General features: G+C 44.2%; 1 protein-coding gene across 1 annotated transcript in view; it reads right to left on the reverse strand.

The window, feature by feature from the left end:
• Positions 1 to 329: 329 nt before the first annotated feature.
• Positions 330 to 14,843, reverse strand: part of LOC146859342 (uncharacterized) — a 72,284-nt gene continuing 57,770 nt past the window's right edge. The window contains exons 4-5 of the mRNA XM_085650018.1: positions 6,780 to 6,879; positions 330 to 6,598 (exon numbers count right to left, since the gene is read on the reverse strand). Coding sequence (XP_085506144.1) covers positions 1,863 to 6,598; positions 6,780 to 6,879 — 4,836 coding nt within the window. The 3' untranslated portion in view covers positions 330 to 1,862. The remainder of the gene's footprint in view (positions 6,599 to 6,779; positions 6,880 to 14,843) is intronic.

Below are 14,843 nucleotides of genomic sequence, written 5' to 3' on the forward strand. Positions count from 1 at the left end.
CTCGCGGCACGTGTCCTGTAGCCACCAAAATGTAAACTAGGCCTCCTTTTCGCTCTGTGGGTGGCATGCGCGCAACACCCATTGGGCTCACCGGGCTTCAGCCCCCCCCGTCATGTGTGTCAGCCCGGCCTCGCGGGCTGGCGTCCGTCTAATTGCAGCCGCACCCGAGTACTTCACAGGTCTTTAAAAGACCATTTACTCGGTAATGAGGCTTTTGTTGCGTTTTCGCCCCTTCTTACAGCCACTCTGCCTATGGCTGGAAGACTAACCCCTCCCCCCCCCCCCCCCCCCCCGAAATCTTTTTCAGCCCCCCCCGGAATTTGGCTCTGGTTGCCTGCCTGGTGGGTGGTATGTTCCACCCAGCAAGTATTTATGATTGGAGTGGAGGCGGGGCCACCGGTGGGAGTGCACGTGAAAACGGGAAGGCGTAAAGGGGTAGAGGGCGGGGGCGAAAGGCCGGGCAGTGGTGTTCTGTGTGACTTTACACCTCTTGCTTTTTCAAGTCCTTTCACTTTCAGAACCCCTTCTGTGTCTTGTTTAACCCGTGGTAGACATGGTGTATACATGACGTCACGGATGACAGCCGTTTAATCATTTTTTAATGCTCATGTGGCCCGTGCATACGGTATCCTAGATTCCCTACAGAGTATCACTTATCGTTTGACAAAAATGTCACAGCCTACATCGACGTAACCATACATCAGTGTAACCACTAAATTGCATGGTGCGTAGATGTGTCGGCAAATATATATACCTAACCTGCGATGTGGTGGGCACTGTCGTGGATGTGGTATTTTTTTAGATCGATTTTGTCGATAGTCCGCACATGAGGTCCACCACTCGGTCTCATTCACACTGATGCACTGCGCCTCAGTCTGCAAAATGTGAACCCGGGTGACGTATTTATACCCTTTCCACTTGTGCAAGGCTCGTGATAGTGTTGCTTTCGGCTCCCAAATCCAGACCAATAAAACAGTGTATTGTTGTGAGTAAATGTTTACTCGCCTGTACAGGATAATGCATTTTCCATGTTCAAGGCAAGCAACGAGAATAGCACGTTCGGGGCCTCTGAAAGGTAAAAGAGGGTTAACAAGCATTTACAATGCAATGGTCTCGGCATTGGTAAAGTTAGAGCTATTGGCATTGCTCATGACAATGCCGTTTCTTTACATGTTTTAAAAACAAAAACATAAACAAAAATAATGTCATGAGCAATGCCAATAGCTCTAACTTTACCAATGCCGAGACCATTGCATTGTAAATGCTTGTTCTTTATGCTTAGCAGATGTGGTTTTTCAACTACCGTGGGAGATTTGCTCTTTGGGTGACATAGTCAGTTTCCCTGGTACCGTGGAATCTAGGCGAATTTGTGCATCGTGTAAAATATCAGCGATTACTCTACAGTAAACATATGGGCTGAAACGCGTCAACTCCACAATCTGGAGAAGCCCTTCAAAAGTTTAAATGAATTGAAAAGACCTATTGCACATCCCAATTTAGATAGAGGGTTAAAAAAAGTTTCCCTCGGTTGTGTGTTACCTTTAGGGCTATCTTATTTTTCTTTTAACGGATTGGCATCAATAATTATTATTTGGGATTTTTCGGCATCCGTAATATTAAATAAGGGTAATAAGGAATGATGTTTATGTACAGATATATGTATTTTTATATATAATTTGTGTATATATAATTGTTTGTATTGTCCTTTTCAAAATATATATATTTTAAATACTCGTTTTAGACTACACTTGGGAGTCGGTTTCTATAGTATAATAAGCAACTGGACATTAATTTAAGTCCTTATGAGGGACTAATTTAATTTTCCCTCTAGAAATAATCCCCTTTTGATCTATTCCGCCGCGTTACAGTTGTTTTTCCACTGAAGCGTAATAAAAAGAGGGTCTAATAGATGAAACTTTCAGACCGCGAGCCTTAAGGGCTATCACTAAAGGCACCACATCTCTGATTGCTGACCGGAAAGACGAATTGCTTGGAGGTGCAGCAGCCCCAAAAACATGCCTAGGAGTTTGGAGCTGTACTGAGGACAGTCTAGAAAAGTTTCTACAGAGGTCAATTCCAGACTTCGAACTATGGAGAATAGTTGAACTGCCGTGCAAGATTTGCTCTTTGGGTGACATTGTCAGTTTCCCTGGTACCGTGGAATCAAGGCGAATTTGTGCGTCGTGTAAAATATCAACGATTACAGTCTCTGTATTTCGTAGAAAGCGACGTACAGTCGCTATGATAGCCTCCAGTCCGCGGATTTGGTCAATGACATCACAGTCACGTAAAAGAATAGCAACAGAATGATGGACAGGTTTCGGGTTCAAGCCCAGTTCTTTAAGGCTTCTCATTAGAAACGCAATGTTGCAGACTGCTGAAGTGACAGCATAATCGCTAGGGGGTGAAGCTGTAGCCGCTGCAGCAGCAGCATCACTCAGGGAGTCAATTGACGACTTGGCATCAAAGTAAATGGAATTCGGCAAATCTAGAACTTGAGATATGGTGTTTGTGGCAACTTCTGACTCAAGCTGGAGTTGAGCATCTGCTAAAGTAGCACTAATAATTTCCTCTATATTTTTTTGTATCGTCACAGAGTCACCTTTGACACCTTCTATGATCTGAACACATTCATTTGTATCGCGATTGCCTAAAGCGTAAAACACAGTTTGGCTAATAGATGACATTTTCAGACGGGACTTAAGGGCTATCATTAAACGCTTATTATCTTTGATTGCTGACAAGACAGAAGAAGCGCTTGGAGGTGCAACAGCCCCCCCAACATGCGTAGGAGTTTGGAGATGTACTGAGGACAGTCCAGAAGAGTCAGTTTCAGACTTCGAACTATAGAGAATAGAGTCTGGCAAGGCCCTTAGCGGGGAAATGGTGGTTGAAGGTCCCTCTACTGTGGCGTAGGGCTGACACGCACTCTGTGAGGGTGGGATCCTGTGGCAGTCGGATGATACATTCACTCCTTTTCTAATTCTAGAGTGTTTTTTGGCTCTTTTTAGGTTTTTGGCTAAGCAATTTCTAACTAAATTGGCAGCTAGCCATTTTTCTTTATGCGTAGCGAATGTGACTTTTGAACTACCGTGGGAGATTTGCTCTTTGGGTGACATTGTCAGTTTCCCTGGTACCGTGGAATCAAGGCGAATTTGTGCGTCGTGTAAAATATCAACGATTAAAGTTTCTGTATTTTGGAGAAAGCAACGTACAATCGCTATGATAGCCTCCACTCCACGGAGTCGGTCGATGGCATCCCGGTCACGTAAAACAGCAACAGAATGATGGACGGGTTTCGGGTTCAAGCCCAGTTCTTGAAGGCTTCTCATTAGAAACGCAATGTTGTACATTGCTGAAGTGAGAGCATCATCGCTAGGCGTTAAAGCTATAGCCGCTGCAGCAGCAGCATCACTCAGGGAGTGAACTGACAACTTGGCATCAACGTAAATGGAATTCGCCATATCTAGGACTTTAGATATGGTGTTTGTGGCAACTTCTGACTCAAGCTGGAGTTGAGCATCTGCTAAAGTAGTATTAATGAAGTCGTCTGTATTTTTTTGTATCAGAACTAAGTCGCCTTTGACACCTTCTTTGGTCTGAACACGTTCATTTGTATCGCGATTGCCTAAAGTGTAAAAAACAGTTTGGCTAATAGATGATATATTCGGACGAGACTTAAGGGCTATCATTAAACGCTTGTTATTTTTGATTGCTGACAATACAGAAGAAGTGCTTGAGGGTGCAACAGCCCCCCCAACATGCATAGGAGTTTGGAGCTGTACTGCGGATAGTCCAGAAGAGTCAGTTTCAGACTTTGAACTATGGAGATTAGAGTCTGGCAAGGCCCTTAGCGGGGAAATGGTGGTTGAAGGTCCCTCTACTGTGGCGTAGGGCTGACACGCACTCTGTGAGGGTGGGGTCCTGTGGCGGTCGGATGATACATTCACTCCTTTTCTAATTCTAGAGTGTTTTTTGGCTCTTTTTAGTTTTTTGGTTAAGCAATTTCTGACTAATTTGGCAGCTAGCCATTTTTCTTTATGCTTAGCAGATGTGGTTTTTGAACTAACATGGGAGATTTGCTCTTTGGAAGACATTGTCAGTTTCCCTGGTACCGTGGAATCAAGGAGAATTTGTGCGTCGTGTAAAATATCAACGATTAACGTCTCTGTATTTTGGAGAAAGCGACGGAGAGTCGCTATGATAGCCTCCATTCCACGGACTCGGTCGATGGCATCCCGGTCACGTAAAACGGCAACAGAATGATGGACGGGTTTCGGGTTCAAGCCCAGTTCCTTAAGGCTTCTCATTAGAAACGCAATGCTGTAGATTGCTGAAGAGACATCATAATTACTAGGGGGTGACGCTGTAGCCGCTGCAGCAGCAGCACCACTCAGGGAGTGAACTGACGACTTAGCATCAACGTAAATGGAATTCGCCATATCTAGGACTTGAGATATGGTGTTTGTGGCTACTTCCGACTCAAGCTGGAGTTGAGCATCTGCTAAAGTAGTATTAATTAATTCCTTTGTATTTTTTTTTATCAGAACTAAGACACCTTTGACACCTTCTATGGTCTGAACATGTTCATTTGAATTGTGATTGCCTAAGGCGTAAAAAACAGTTTCGCTACTAGATGATATTTTTAGACGAGACTTAAGGGCTATCATTAAACGCTTATTATTTTTGATTGCTGACAATACAGAAGAAGCGCTTGAGGGTGCAACAGCCCCCCCAACATGCGTAGGAGTTTGGGGTTGTACTGAGGACAGTCCAGAAGAGTCAGTTTCAGACTTCGAAATCTGGAGAATAGAGTCTGGCAAGGCCCTTAGCGGGGAAATGGTGGTTGAAGGTCCCTCTACTGTGGTGTAGGACTGACACGCACTCTGTGAGGGTGGGGTCCTGTGGCGGTCGGATGGTTCATTCAACCCTTTTCTAATTTTAAAGTGTTTTTTGGCTCTTTTTAGTTTTTTGGCTAAGCAATTTCTAACTAATTTGGCAGCCAGCCATTTTTCTTTATGCTTAGCAGATGTGTTTTTTGAACTGCTGATGGAGATTTGCTCTTTGGGTGACATTGTCAGGTTCCCTGGTACCATGGAATCAAGGCGAATGTGTGCGTCGATTAAAATATCAACGACTACAGTCTCTGTATTTCGTAGAAAGCGACGTACAGTCGCTATGATAGCCTTCATTCCACGGATTCGGTCGATGGCATCCCGGTCACGTAAAAGAATAGCAACAGAATGATGGACGGGTTTCGGGTTCAAGCCCAGTTCCTTAAGGCTTCTCATTAGAAACACAATGATGTAGATTGCTGAAGTAACATCATAATCGCTAGGGGGTGAAGCTGTAGCCACTGCAGCAGCAGCACCACTCAGGGAGTCAATTGACGACTTGGCATCAACGTAAATGGAATTCGGCATATCTAGGAATTGATATATGGTGTTTGTGGATACTTCCGACTCAAGCTGGAGTTGAGCACCTGCTAAAGTAGTATTGATTAATTCCTCTGTATTTTTTTGTATCAGAACTAAGTCACCTTTGACATCTTCTATGGTCTGAACATGTTCATTTGTATCGTGATTGCCTAAAGTGTATAAAAATGTTTCGCTAATAGATGATATTTTCAGACGAGACTTAAGGGCTAGCATTAAACGCTTATTATTTTTGATTGCTGACAAGACAGAAGGAGCGCTTGAGGGTGCAACAGCCACCCCAACATGCGTAGGAGTTTGGAGTTGTACTGAGGGCAGTCCAGAAGAGTCAGTTTCAGACTTCAAATTATGGAGAATAGTCTCTGGCAAGGCCCTTAGCGGGGAGATGGTGGTTGGAGGTTCCTGTACTGTGGCGTAGGACTGAGAGACACTCTGTGAGGGTAGGGTCCTGCAGCGGTCGGATGGTACATACATCCCGGTTTTTAATCTGTTTTGCGAAACAGCTATATTTGCGGATTCCCCTAAACCTTCTTTATCAGTGTCAAGCAGAGAACTATCCTGCTCAGGGTGGGAAGGGATGGCGTTTGATGCTAGGGTGTGCGTTCTCTTTGACTGATGAGAAAGTGACTTTGGGAAAGGAGGAGGCTGTGAGTCCACTAATACAGGGCTGGCGCTAGATCGGTGCGATGTAACACGGAGTACCTGTTGTGTACTTCGATGGGGCAGGACCCCCCCGGGAGGACTGGTTTCTACATTAGTTGCCTGAAAGTTATGTTTTGAACCAGAATTGATAAAGCACATGCTGCAATTGTTATCAGAAGGATTTTCTTTCCTGGCTCGCTTATGATCACCCCGCACTTTAGAACCAGGGTGTCTCTTTTTCAAAGCATTATCCAAAGGAAATGCTTCTTGAACATTAGTTAAGTTATGAGCTGTATTCCACCCTCCAGAACTACCCAAAACATTCAGACGCGGCCGCTGTTGTGCGGGTTCCCCTTGCGGCCGCTGTTGTGCGGGTTCCCCTTGCGGCCGCTCTACCGGACGCTTCTGTGTCTTGGACTTCAGCGCAGCCTCCGTCGGCCTTGGATTCCTCTTTACAACCGGCCGCTGTGACCTCGGATGCATCGCTTGACTGGCTGAGATTTTCATCTCATGGGATTTATCTGAGTTAGAGAAAAAACACAATTTTATTTCATATCTTGAAAAAAAATCTGGAGCGCCATCTTAACAGTCATCAATGATTAAACTAGGCTCGCCCAGACACACAGAGACACACAGACATGGGTGTTTGAACTGCGTTTATATTAGAGATTGTATTTTTGATTTCTATAGAATGAGCCTTACCATAATGAGTGCTGCAGCTACAGATCTGACCAGGTGAAATAGGGTTAGGTCCTTGAAGTGGGGTGTTCAACAGAAGTTTTTCATCCTCTTTGGCAGCCCTCTGTGAAGGCAACATGAAAACATCAGTAATTCCTTTTCCAGTAATAGGATAAATCAGGAAATAAATTGGAAGCAGAGCTACAGCTAAGTAGCATAAAATACATATTTACACGCACTCACACAAACAAACTCACAGGCAGAGGCAGATGCATCACAAGCACTAACATAATTGCAAAAACCTTGGGCAACTCAGAATTGATCACATACATGACAAAAATTCATAACTAAACATAAGTGGATGAGGACAACATTTTAAAAGCCAGTACAAAAATTAATTTTATTGAAGCGATACAATAAAACTTGATAATAAAAAATCCACATGCATACTCCTCTCGTATCAAACATTCACTCTAACATCATTCTGTGCAATTGGGACAAAACATGCAAGGACAATATACAATGACTAGAAACAATAAATAATCTGTTCTTTTCTCATTTACAATGCAAATTTCATCTTCAGAATCTACTTTGTCTACATACACATGATAGAATCATAAATGGCGAAGAGCCAAATTCTATGCAGTGATTGAGAAGCTAATTGATTGACAGCTCTCAGCGGCTGAAACCTGTATAGTTATCAGAAGGATTTTTTCCTTTGTGAACGTTGCAGCCGCTGGTTTTTTTTGTAGGTTCTAGACTGTCGCCCTTTTCTGTCTGTCTCAGAGTGTGCGTTTCGGCACAGGAGTGCCTTCTTCAGGAATAGCCACGAGTTACAATTTCATGATTCCACAATATACAGGAATCTGTAGAGCAGAATACGGTTAAGCCTCTGAAGCACTGTGGTAAGGGTAATGTCTTAAAAAAATCGAGTTGAAATATTTGCTCATCAGTTGCAAGGAATTTACATTGACCAGCTGATTCAGTACATCTGTACTTGTCAACTACTGTAGAAAGAATGCCCGATGGATAGTATTTACATACAGAGTAGATGCCACAAATGTCCAAGAGGAATCTGATTTTAAAAAAAATATTTTAAGAAGCTGCATACAATGGGTCTGATATGTGAAAATCAGCAGCCGAACACTGTCTGAAGCTTGTGGGCCAACGGCGTTCAGCTGCTGATTTTCACATATCGACCCATTATGTGGAGCTTCTTAAAATATAAAAAAAATTCCTCGTATACACAGGGACAGACACAAAAAAGAGACAGTCTAGGGCCTACAAAAAGATAGCACCCCCCCCCCCCCCAAGTGCCATAGCTAGGAGGGGCGGTCTGCCCTAGATGGCACGAGTTTTGGGGGCAGTGGCCTCCCTCACTTTTATCTGCCATCTTGGTTCGGCAATAGCAAGCAACCCCCCATCCACCTCTTCACAATGCGTTTGCAAACAGCAAAAACACACCAGCACCCCCCGCTCTTCACTACGGCCACTGTGGGGCAGTAAACGCAGGGACCGCCACGGGTGGCCAGAGGGCTAGCTATGCTACTGAGCCCCCCACAATGTCCACTAAGGGATCGGCTGACGACACTCTGAGACAGACACAGAAACAAACAGAGACAAACTAAGGCCAACCAAAAGACAGAGCCACTGCAACTTTCACTGAGGAAGTAGCAAGAGACACTCTGAGACAGACCAAAGCCTTGCGAGTTCTCATCATAAACACCCAAAGGGAAAGACACAGAGACAGACACAAAAAGAGAAGGATTAGGACCTATAACAAGCATTGAAAATGCAATAGGTTTTGCCTTTGATTAAGTTAAAGCCATTTTCTTTGCTAATGGTATTGTATAGCAAAGCAAACGGCTTTAACTTAATGAAAGGCGAGACCTTTTGCATTTTTAGTAATACCCATTGTAGGGGCACACGAGATCACATTTACCTGTAGGACACATTACTGATGCACTTGCACAGACCCATGGGCCCTCTTAGGTCGCGCCAACTGGGCCGATCCTGGGAGCACAGGACCCCTAAAAGGGGTGCACGGTTAAAGACAGCAAGCCTCAATTAAGCCACGTCACATAATTACGCGCCGTTCGACCTAAAAAAAAAAAAGGCGCGCAGCTCTGTTGCGCCAGTCAAGCACTTCACGATCAAGCCCGCGCCCAAGAAGCTATAGTGAGCTTAAGTAGGAGCCCCTAAACAAACACTGAGGGGGACCCTGTTCTGCTTGGGTTTTCGGATCAGATAGAACCCGCTCATCAGAGCCTCCCTAACCCAGCCAGAACGTTACCCCCTCCCTAGAACCTATTTACAATCCTGCAACCACATATATCCATCACCGAAGGACAGGGGATTCCTACTATGCATACCAAGACCTCTTATAATCGGCGGCCTCGCGATCCCATACGGATCCAGACCTCTCTGCCCATACGACAGTATCACAAGTGGCGGCCTCGCGGTCCCATACGAACCCAGACCTCTCTACCCAGACGGCAGTCTCAGCACAATCGGCGGCCTCGCGATCCCATACGGATCCAGACCTCTCTGCCCATACGACAGTATCACAAGTGGCGGCCTCGCGATCCCATCCGGATCCAGACCTCTCTGCCCATACGACAGTATCACAAGTGGCGGCCTCGCGGTCCCATACGAACCCAGACCTCTCTACCCAGACGGCAGTCTCAGCACAATCGGCGGCCTCGCGATCCCCTACGAATCCAGACCTCTCTGCCCATACGACAGTATCACAAGTGGCGGCCTCGCGGTCCCATACGAACCCAGACCTCTCTGCCCAGACGGCAGTCTCAGCACAATCGGCGGCCTCGCGATCCCCTACGAATCCAGACCTCTCTGCCCATACGACAGTATCACAAGTGGCGGCCTCGCGATCCCCTACGAATCCAGACCTCTCTACCTAGACGGCAGTCTCATACGACAGTTCATCCTATGATCACCATAACATACAAAAAGGGAATCAGTCTCACTATTCATCAGATCACACAAGGATTGCCAGTTCGAGCAAAGCCTGTTCTCAGGTTCGAGGGGCTCCTCTTTCCCTTATTCAGTTACCACTTACCTGATCAGGGTTAACATCTGTTCATGTAGCCGCAGCTGACTAGAAGAATAGGCTACCCTCTTATACAAGAACACGCAGCACATGTTGGTTCACTATAAACTGGATACTTTATTACTCATTACATACACAATCACATAACATTACGATATAACACACAACCTGCAAAGAAAAGTGAAAGATTAAGTTGTACACTCTAATAAGAAAGGGTCGACATCACCTTAGTAGTATGTAGCCTGCACTCAGTGGTCATCTAGGTTCCCTTCTCGTCTGTGCCTCGGCTCGCCTGGAATCACCCTTCTCAGAGTCACTGGGACCTCTTCCTTATCGGCTACTCTCTCCTCTCTGGCTATTCTGCTAGGAAAGCATCTGTCTCTCGGTTCTTCTCCGCCTTCAAGATGGCGTCGGTCTTCCCTGGAATAAGTAGTAGCTTTACTGCTAACGGCTAGATGCCGCCTACGGACTGAACATGTAACTGCCTCAGACTTTCACTAATATAGAGGTGCGTTTTCTCATGGAAAATTCCGGCCTGTAACCTGCCGCCCACCAAATTCTTGTACCTCCCCGTACCAAGGACACGTTCCCAGCCGGCCGGCCTGATGTAGTGTCTTCGGCATGAAGAAAAATACAACCCTTCGATAAGGACCGGCCTGAACCGGTTCTCTCCAAGCGAATAACACCTCATAACTAAAACATTACGTTTGACTTAGAAGCATCCCAAGCTGCCGGAGCAGAAAGAAAGATGGAGTCTCTCCCGTTTGAGGCCTACCAGGCCTGAATTCAGCACGGCTCCATGAAATACCCTCACTACAGGACAGGTTATCCCTAATACTAACGAATCTATCCCCTAGGCTATGTGTGCAAGCCCTGATCTATGGGGAAGAGCACAGAATCATGTCGAAGTGCCTAGTAAATAGGCTCCATTCACTACTCTAACCCTTAGACTTGAATGGTAAGAGACTGAAGTCACATTTAATCATCTTTTCCTCACAAGAAGGCCGGGAAAATCGAGCAGAACAGACCCGCACTGGGATGCCGACGCTCCCGGGCCGCGCCGCTGCTTCTACCCAGCCCAGATTTTATATCGCTCTTCATTCTGGTACTAACGCATTTTAAGTGCGCCCTTTACTGGACTGAAGTGATTTCCCAGGAATGTTAGGATCACACCGTTTTGATAATCAAGTGGGGATGTGTTTTTCTGCTTCCATAGCAAACATCCTACCGGCTAGATGACGCCTGCTCCTGACTTATGCAAAAGGCATCTGTTCCTTTCAACGCTCTCCAGAGGTTTCATGTACATCTGGAGTGCAGAAGTCTGTCTCGAAGGCATTTTACTGCTTGGGAAACTGCACCCGAACTGTGACCAACAAGCGTCGAGGACATAACGTGAGATGCGAACACCTGCCCAAAGAAGAACCCCAAAAGGTTTTACAGCCCTCAGGACCACCAAGGCATTCTCACGCGGGGTCAAACTGCTGTATAGCTCAGTGGATGAATGCACCAACTACAGAGCTCCTGTAATGGCGGATACAATCTTTCATCCGTCTGAAGTCGTTAAGATGTGTGTGCCTCGAAGCTGAAAACTGAGCTCGAAAGCGCTAAAACAAACACAGTCTTAGCTTTAAGGCAACGTCCAATGAAATGCGAAACCTTCCCAAGTTCAGAAGGTGACGGCTACCCAAAAAAAGCATTTGCAATGCAATAGGTCCGATTGCATTATAAATGCTTAAGTTTTAAAACTGAGCAAGGCGCCGCGTTACGGACACCGCACTCGGTTTCTTTATACATTTCTTAACTAACACTGGGCACGGTGTCCTTGAAGCGGGCGCTGCGCTCCGTGTTAAAGATAAGAAATATATCAATAAATCAAGCGCGGTGTCCGTGAAGCTGCGCTGCGCTCAGTTTCAAAGTTAAAAAAACAAACACAAACAGAGCGCGGTGTCCCTGAAGCGGACGCCGAGAAAATGTCGCCACGCGACTGGGTGATCTCACGTAATAGTAAAAACAAAAAATTGTGTGTCGAAACATTATAAAACCCACCGTCTCATGCCGCCAGTGAAAGATCGAATCCTGGTGGGCGTGGTCAAAAGAGGACAAGGCGGTAACCAGGAGGGACTGAAAAGCCTCCGGTACAATGAGCACACTCTGTTCGGCATAATTAATGACGGTAAATGACGCTCACCAGTGAAATTTAGGGACGAAGCAGAAACTGAACTTCTCGAATCGTATTGATTCCAAGAAGCTCTTGCATGGCGAGCATCAAAAGTCACTCTGAGACAGACACAACAAGCATTTGCAATGCAATATGTCTCGGACTTACGCAAGTTTGAGCTCTTGGCATTGTCAATGAAAATGCCTCTTATTTATGTTTTGGTTTTAAAACATAAATAAAAGCATTGCCATTTACAATGCTAAAAGCTTAAACTCTCGCAAATGCGATACATATTGCTTTGCAAATGCTTGTTTTAGAAAAGCTGCGTTGTAATTGGCTAAAAACGTAATGCTGCCTTTAGGCTATTCTATCAGTTCAGTCTGTTTTAAATGTATTCACACCTTGTGCTTAAAAAAAGAAAGAAAGATGTGCCAAGCAGTGTGGCGTGGTGTGAAATGTTGCAATTGTTTCTTAAATGTACTTCTGTTAGAGACTGCGGCAGCACACTTAAAAGTTTGGATATAAGGATGTAGGGTATAACAAAGCTGCATGTTCCTTTGTCGTGACCCGTGGCTTAATGTGTGAGCAGTAACTGAGCCAGTGTACAACTGTTGACTGTTATCAGTTCCTCCCTGCCCCAAGAAGTCGGGCGTGGTGTCAAAAGTTCCAATTGTTTAGACTGTGGCAGCATAATAAAAGACATGTGGCCTGGCACTTAAGATTGCTAACTCCTTGAGAAGTTGCTGTTCTGTCCCATAGGAGCAGTTAAAAGAGAATTCCATTTAGGTAGAAGGAAAACGGAAGGTTTATAAGGAGGTGCATTTTCGTATGATACTGTATGAAAAAATGTGTAGATTTCTGTTATCAGAATTAAGTGTTTATAATTTGGAATAAATGAAAGCATTTTTTGTAGATGTTTTCCTATATGTTAGACGAGGCAGGGTAGCCATGTGTTAGGTGTGGCCAGAGTCACACTGATTTATGGTGGGGCTCCCATTCACCAAACTTTAAAAGTGTTTAATCCACTATAGAAATATTGTACAAAGAAAATTGTATATTTCTTAGTATATTTGTGTAACGTTTATGTTGTACAATGGCATGCAGGTTTCTAACATCGCGCCTTTATTAAAACTCCTTTTTTTGTAATTTCAATTTTTACAATTGTTCCCTCTTACTTCTATGTATCACACCATATCCGTTTCTTCTGGCCCCGTGCGTGTGGGAGCAGTGAAATATTAAGCACTGTAGGCCAAAGCAGAATTTAAAAAAAAAAAATATTTATCATCATTTTGCACTTCTTTTGCAAGGCGTACAGGATTACTACAGAATTACCAATACTATAAGTATATAGGAAGAAAATTAACAAAACGAATAAGAAACAGCCGTAAGACAATTCAAAAAATACATTTACAGATTATGATATTCAAGCCAGCTCCCCCTGAATCCATTGCCGAACAGGGTCCCAAATTTTTCTACCAAAACACCTTTTCCTTCTGCCTTTTGTTCTGTAGATAGCTTCTTCTATGTTATAAAAGGCTAAGAGACGCGCTCTCCACGCTTCAAATGAAGGAGGAGATGGGCTAATCCATTCTTGAGTAATACAAGCCCTGGTTAAAGCCATAGATATAAATAGGAAGGCTTGTTTTCCCTCTGGCAGCGTATCTGAATTCACGCCAATTAAAACAAGTTCCCCCGTTAGAATAGGTGAAAACCCAAGCACTATATTCAAAAAAGGCCTGTATTGCCTCTAAGAAGGGGGCTAACCGCGGACAGGCAAAGAACATATGTATCGAGTCTGCAGCCTGACAGCCACACCTATTACATGCTGTTCCCGCCGTCGCACCCCATTTTGAAATTTTTAAGGGCGTGTAATATAGGTCATACAAAGTCATATAATGCTGAGTATGTGATCTACCAGTGACCAGAACCGTATTAGCCAAAGCGATTGATTCTTCTAGGCATATAGCCTTGATACCTAACCTCTCAGCCCATCTTGCTGCATGAGCAGCTAAATCATCTAAACAGGTATCCAAAAGGACTCTATAATAATAACCAATTCGTTTTTTAACAAACAGATTGTCAATAAGTGGAATCCTAACAATGCCAGATACTTCTAACATCGACAGAGAGCAAAAAAAACTATCATCTGTAAATATTTAAAATAGTCCTGCATTGAAAGATTATAGCTTTCCGTTAACTCCGAGAAGGTAAGTAGCCGGCTATTCTGCCATATGTCATTCACACAGTAAATTCCTTTGTTTAGTCATCTAGACATGACTGCATCCTGAAAAACCGATGGAAATATTTTAGAGGCAGAAAGAGGTGTATAAATCAACAATTTCATAATTCCCAGTTGATGCCTAACTATCTTCCACACCCCGAAGGCTGCTTTCAACGTCTTAAATTTAATTGTTTTATAATAACTTGGTTCTGCATTTTTAAGAAAACAGCCGCGACATTCCTCTCCCATTATAAGTTCGTATATTGAGGGTGAGTGACTGAGGAATCCTTGCTTTTTCCCCAATAATCAAAGGAGAAATAAACTGTAAAACAGACGCAACATAATAGAACAAAAAGTGAGGAATTCCCAACCCCCCCCCTGGATTTTGGTAAAATCATCTTTTTATATGACCTACGATGTTTTTTATAGCCCCAGATAAACCTGGACGACAAGCTTTCCAGTTGTTTAAAGAAAATCAAGGGAAACTCAAGAGGAATAGATCGAAACATGTTAAGAAATTTTGGAAGTATAATCATTTTTAACACGTTGTTCCGACCGAATAAGGATAAATGAAGATGATCAATCCGTTCAAGTGTAGAGTTTGCGTTTTGAAGAACCGGTTAAAATTTATAGCTGGAA

This window comes from Triturus cristatus, chromosome 3_2 (assembly GCF_964204655.1).
Source record: "Triturus cristatus chromosome 3_2, aTriCri1.1, whole genome shotgun sequence".
Taxonomy (NCBI): domain Eukaryota; kingdom Metazoa; phylum Chordata; class Amphibia; order Caudata; family Salamandridae; genus Triturus; species Triturus cristatus.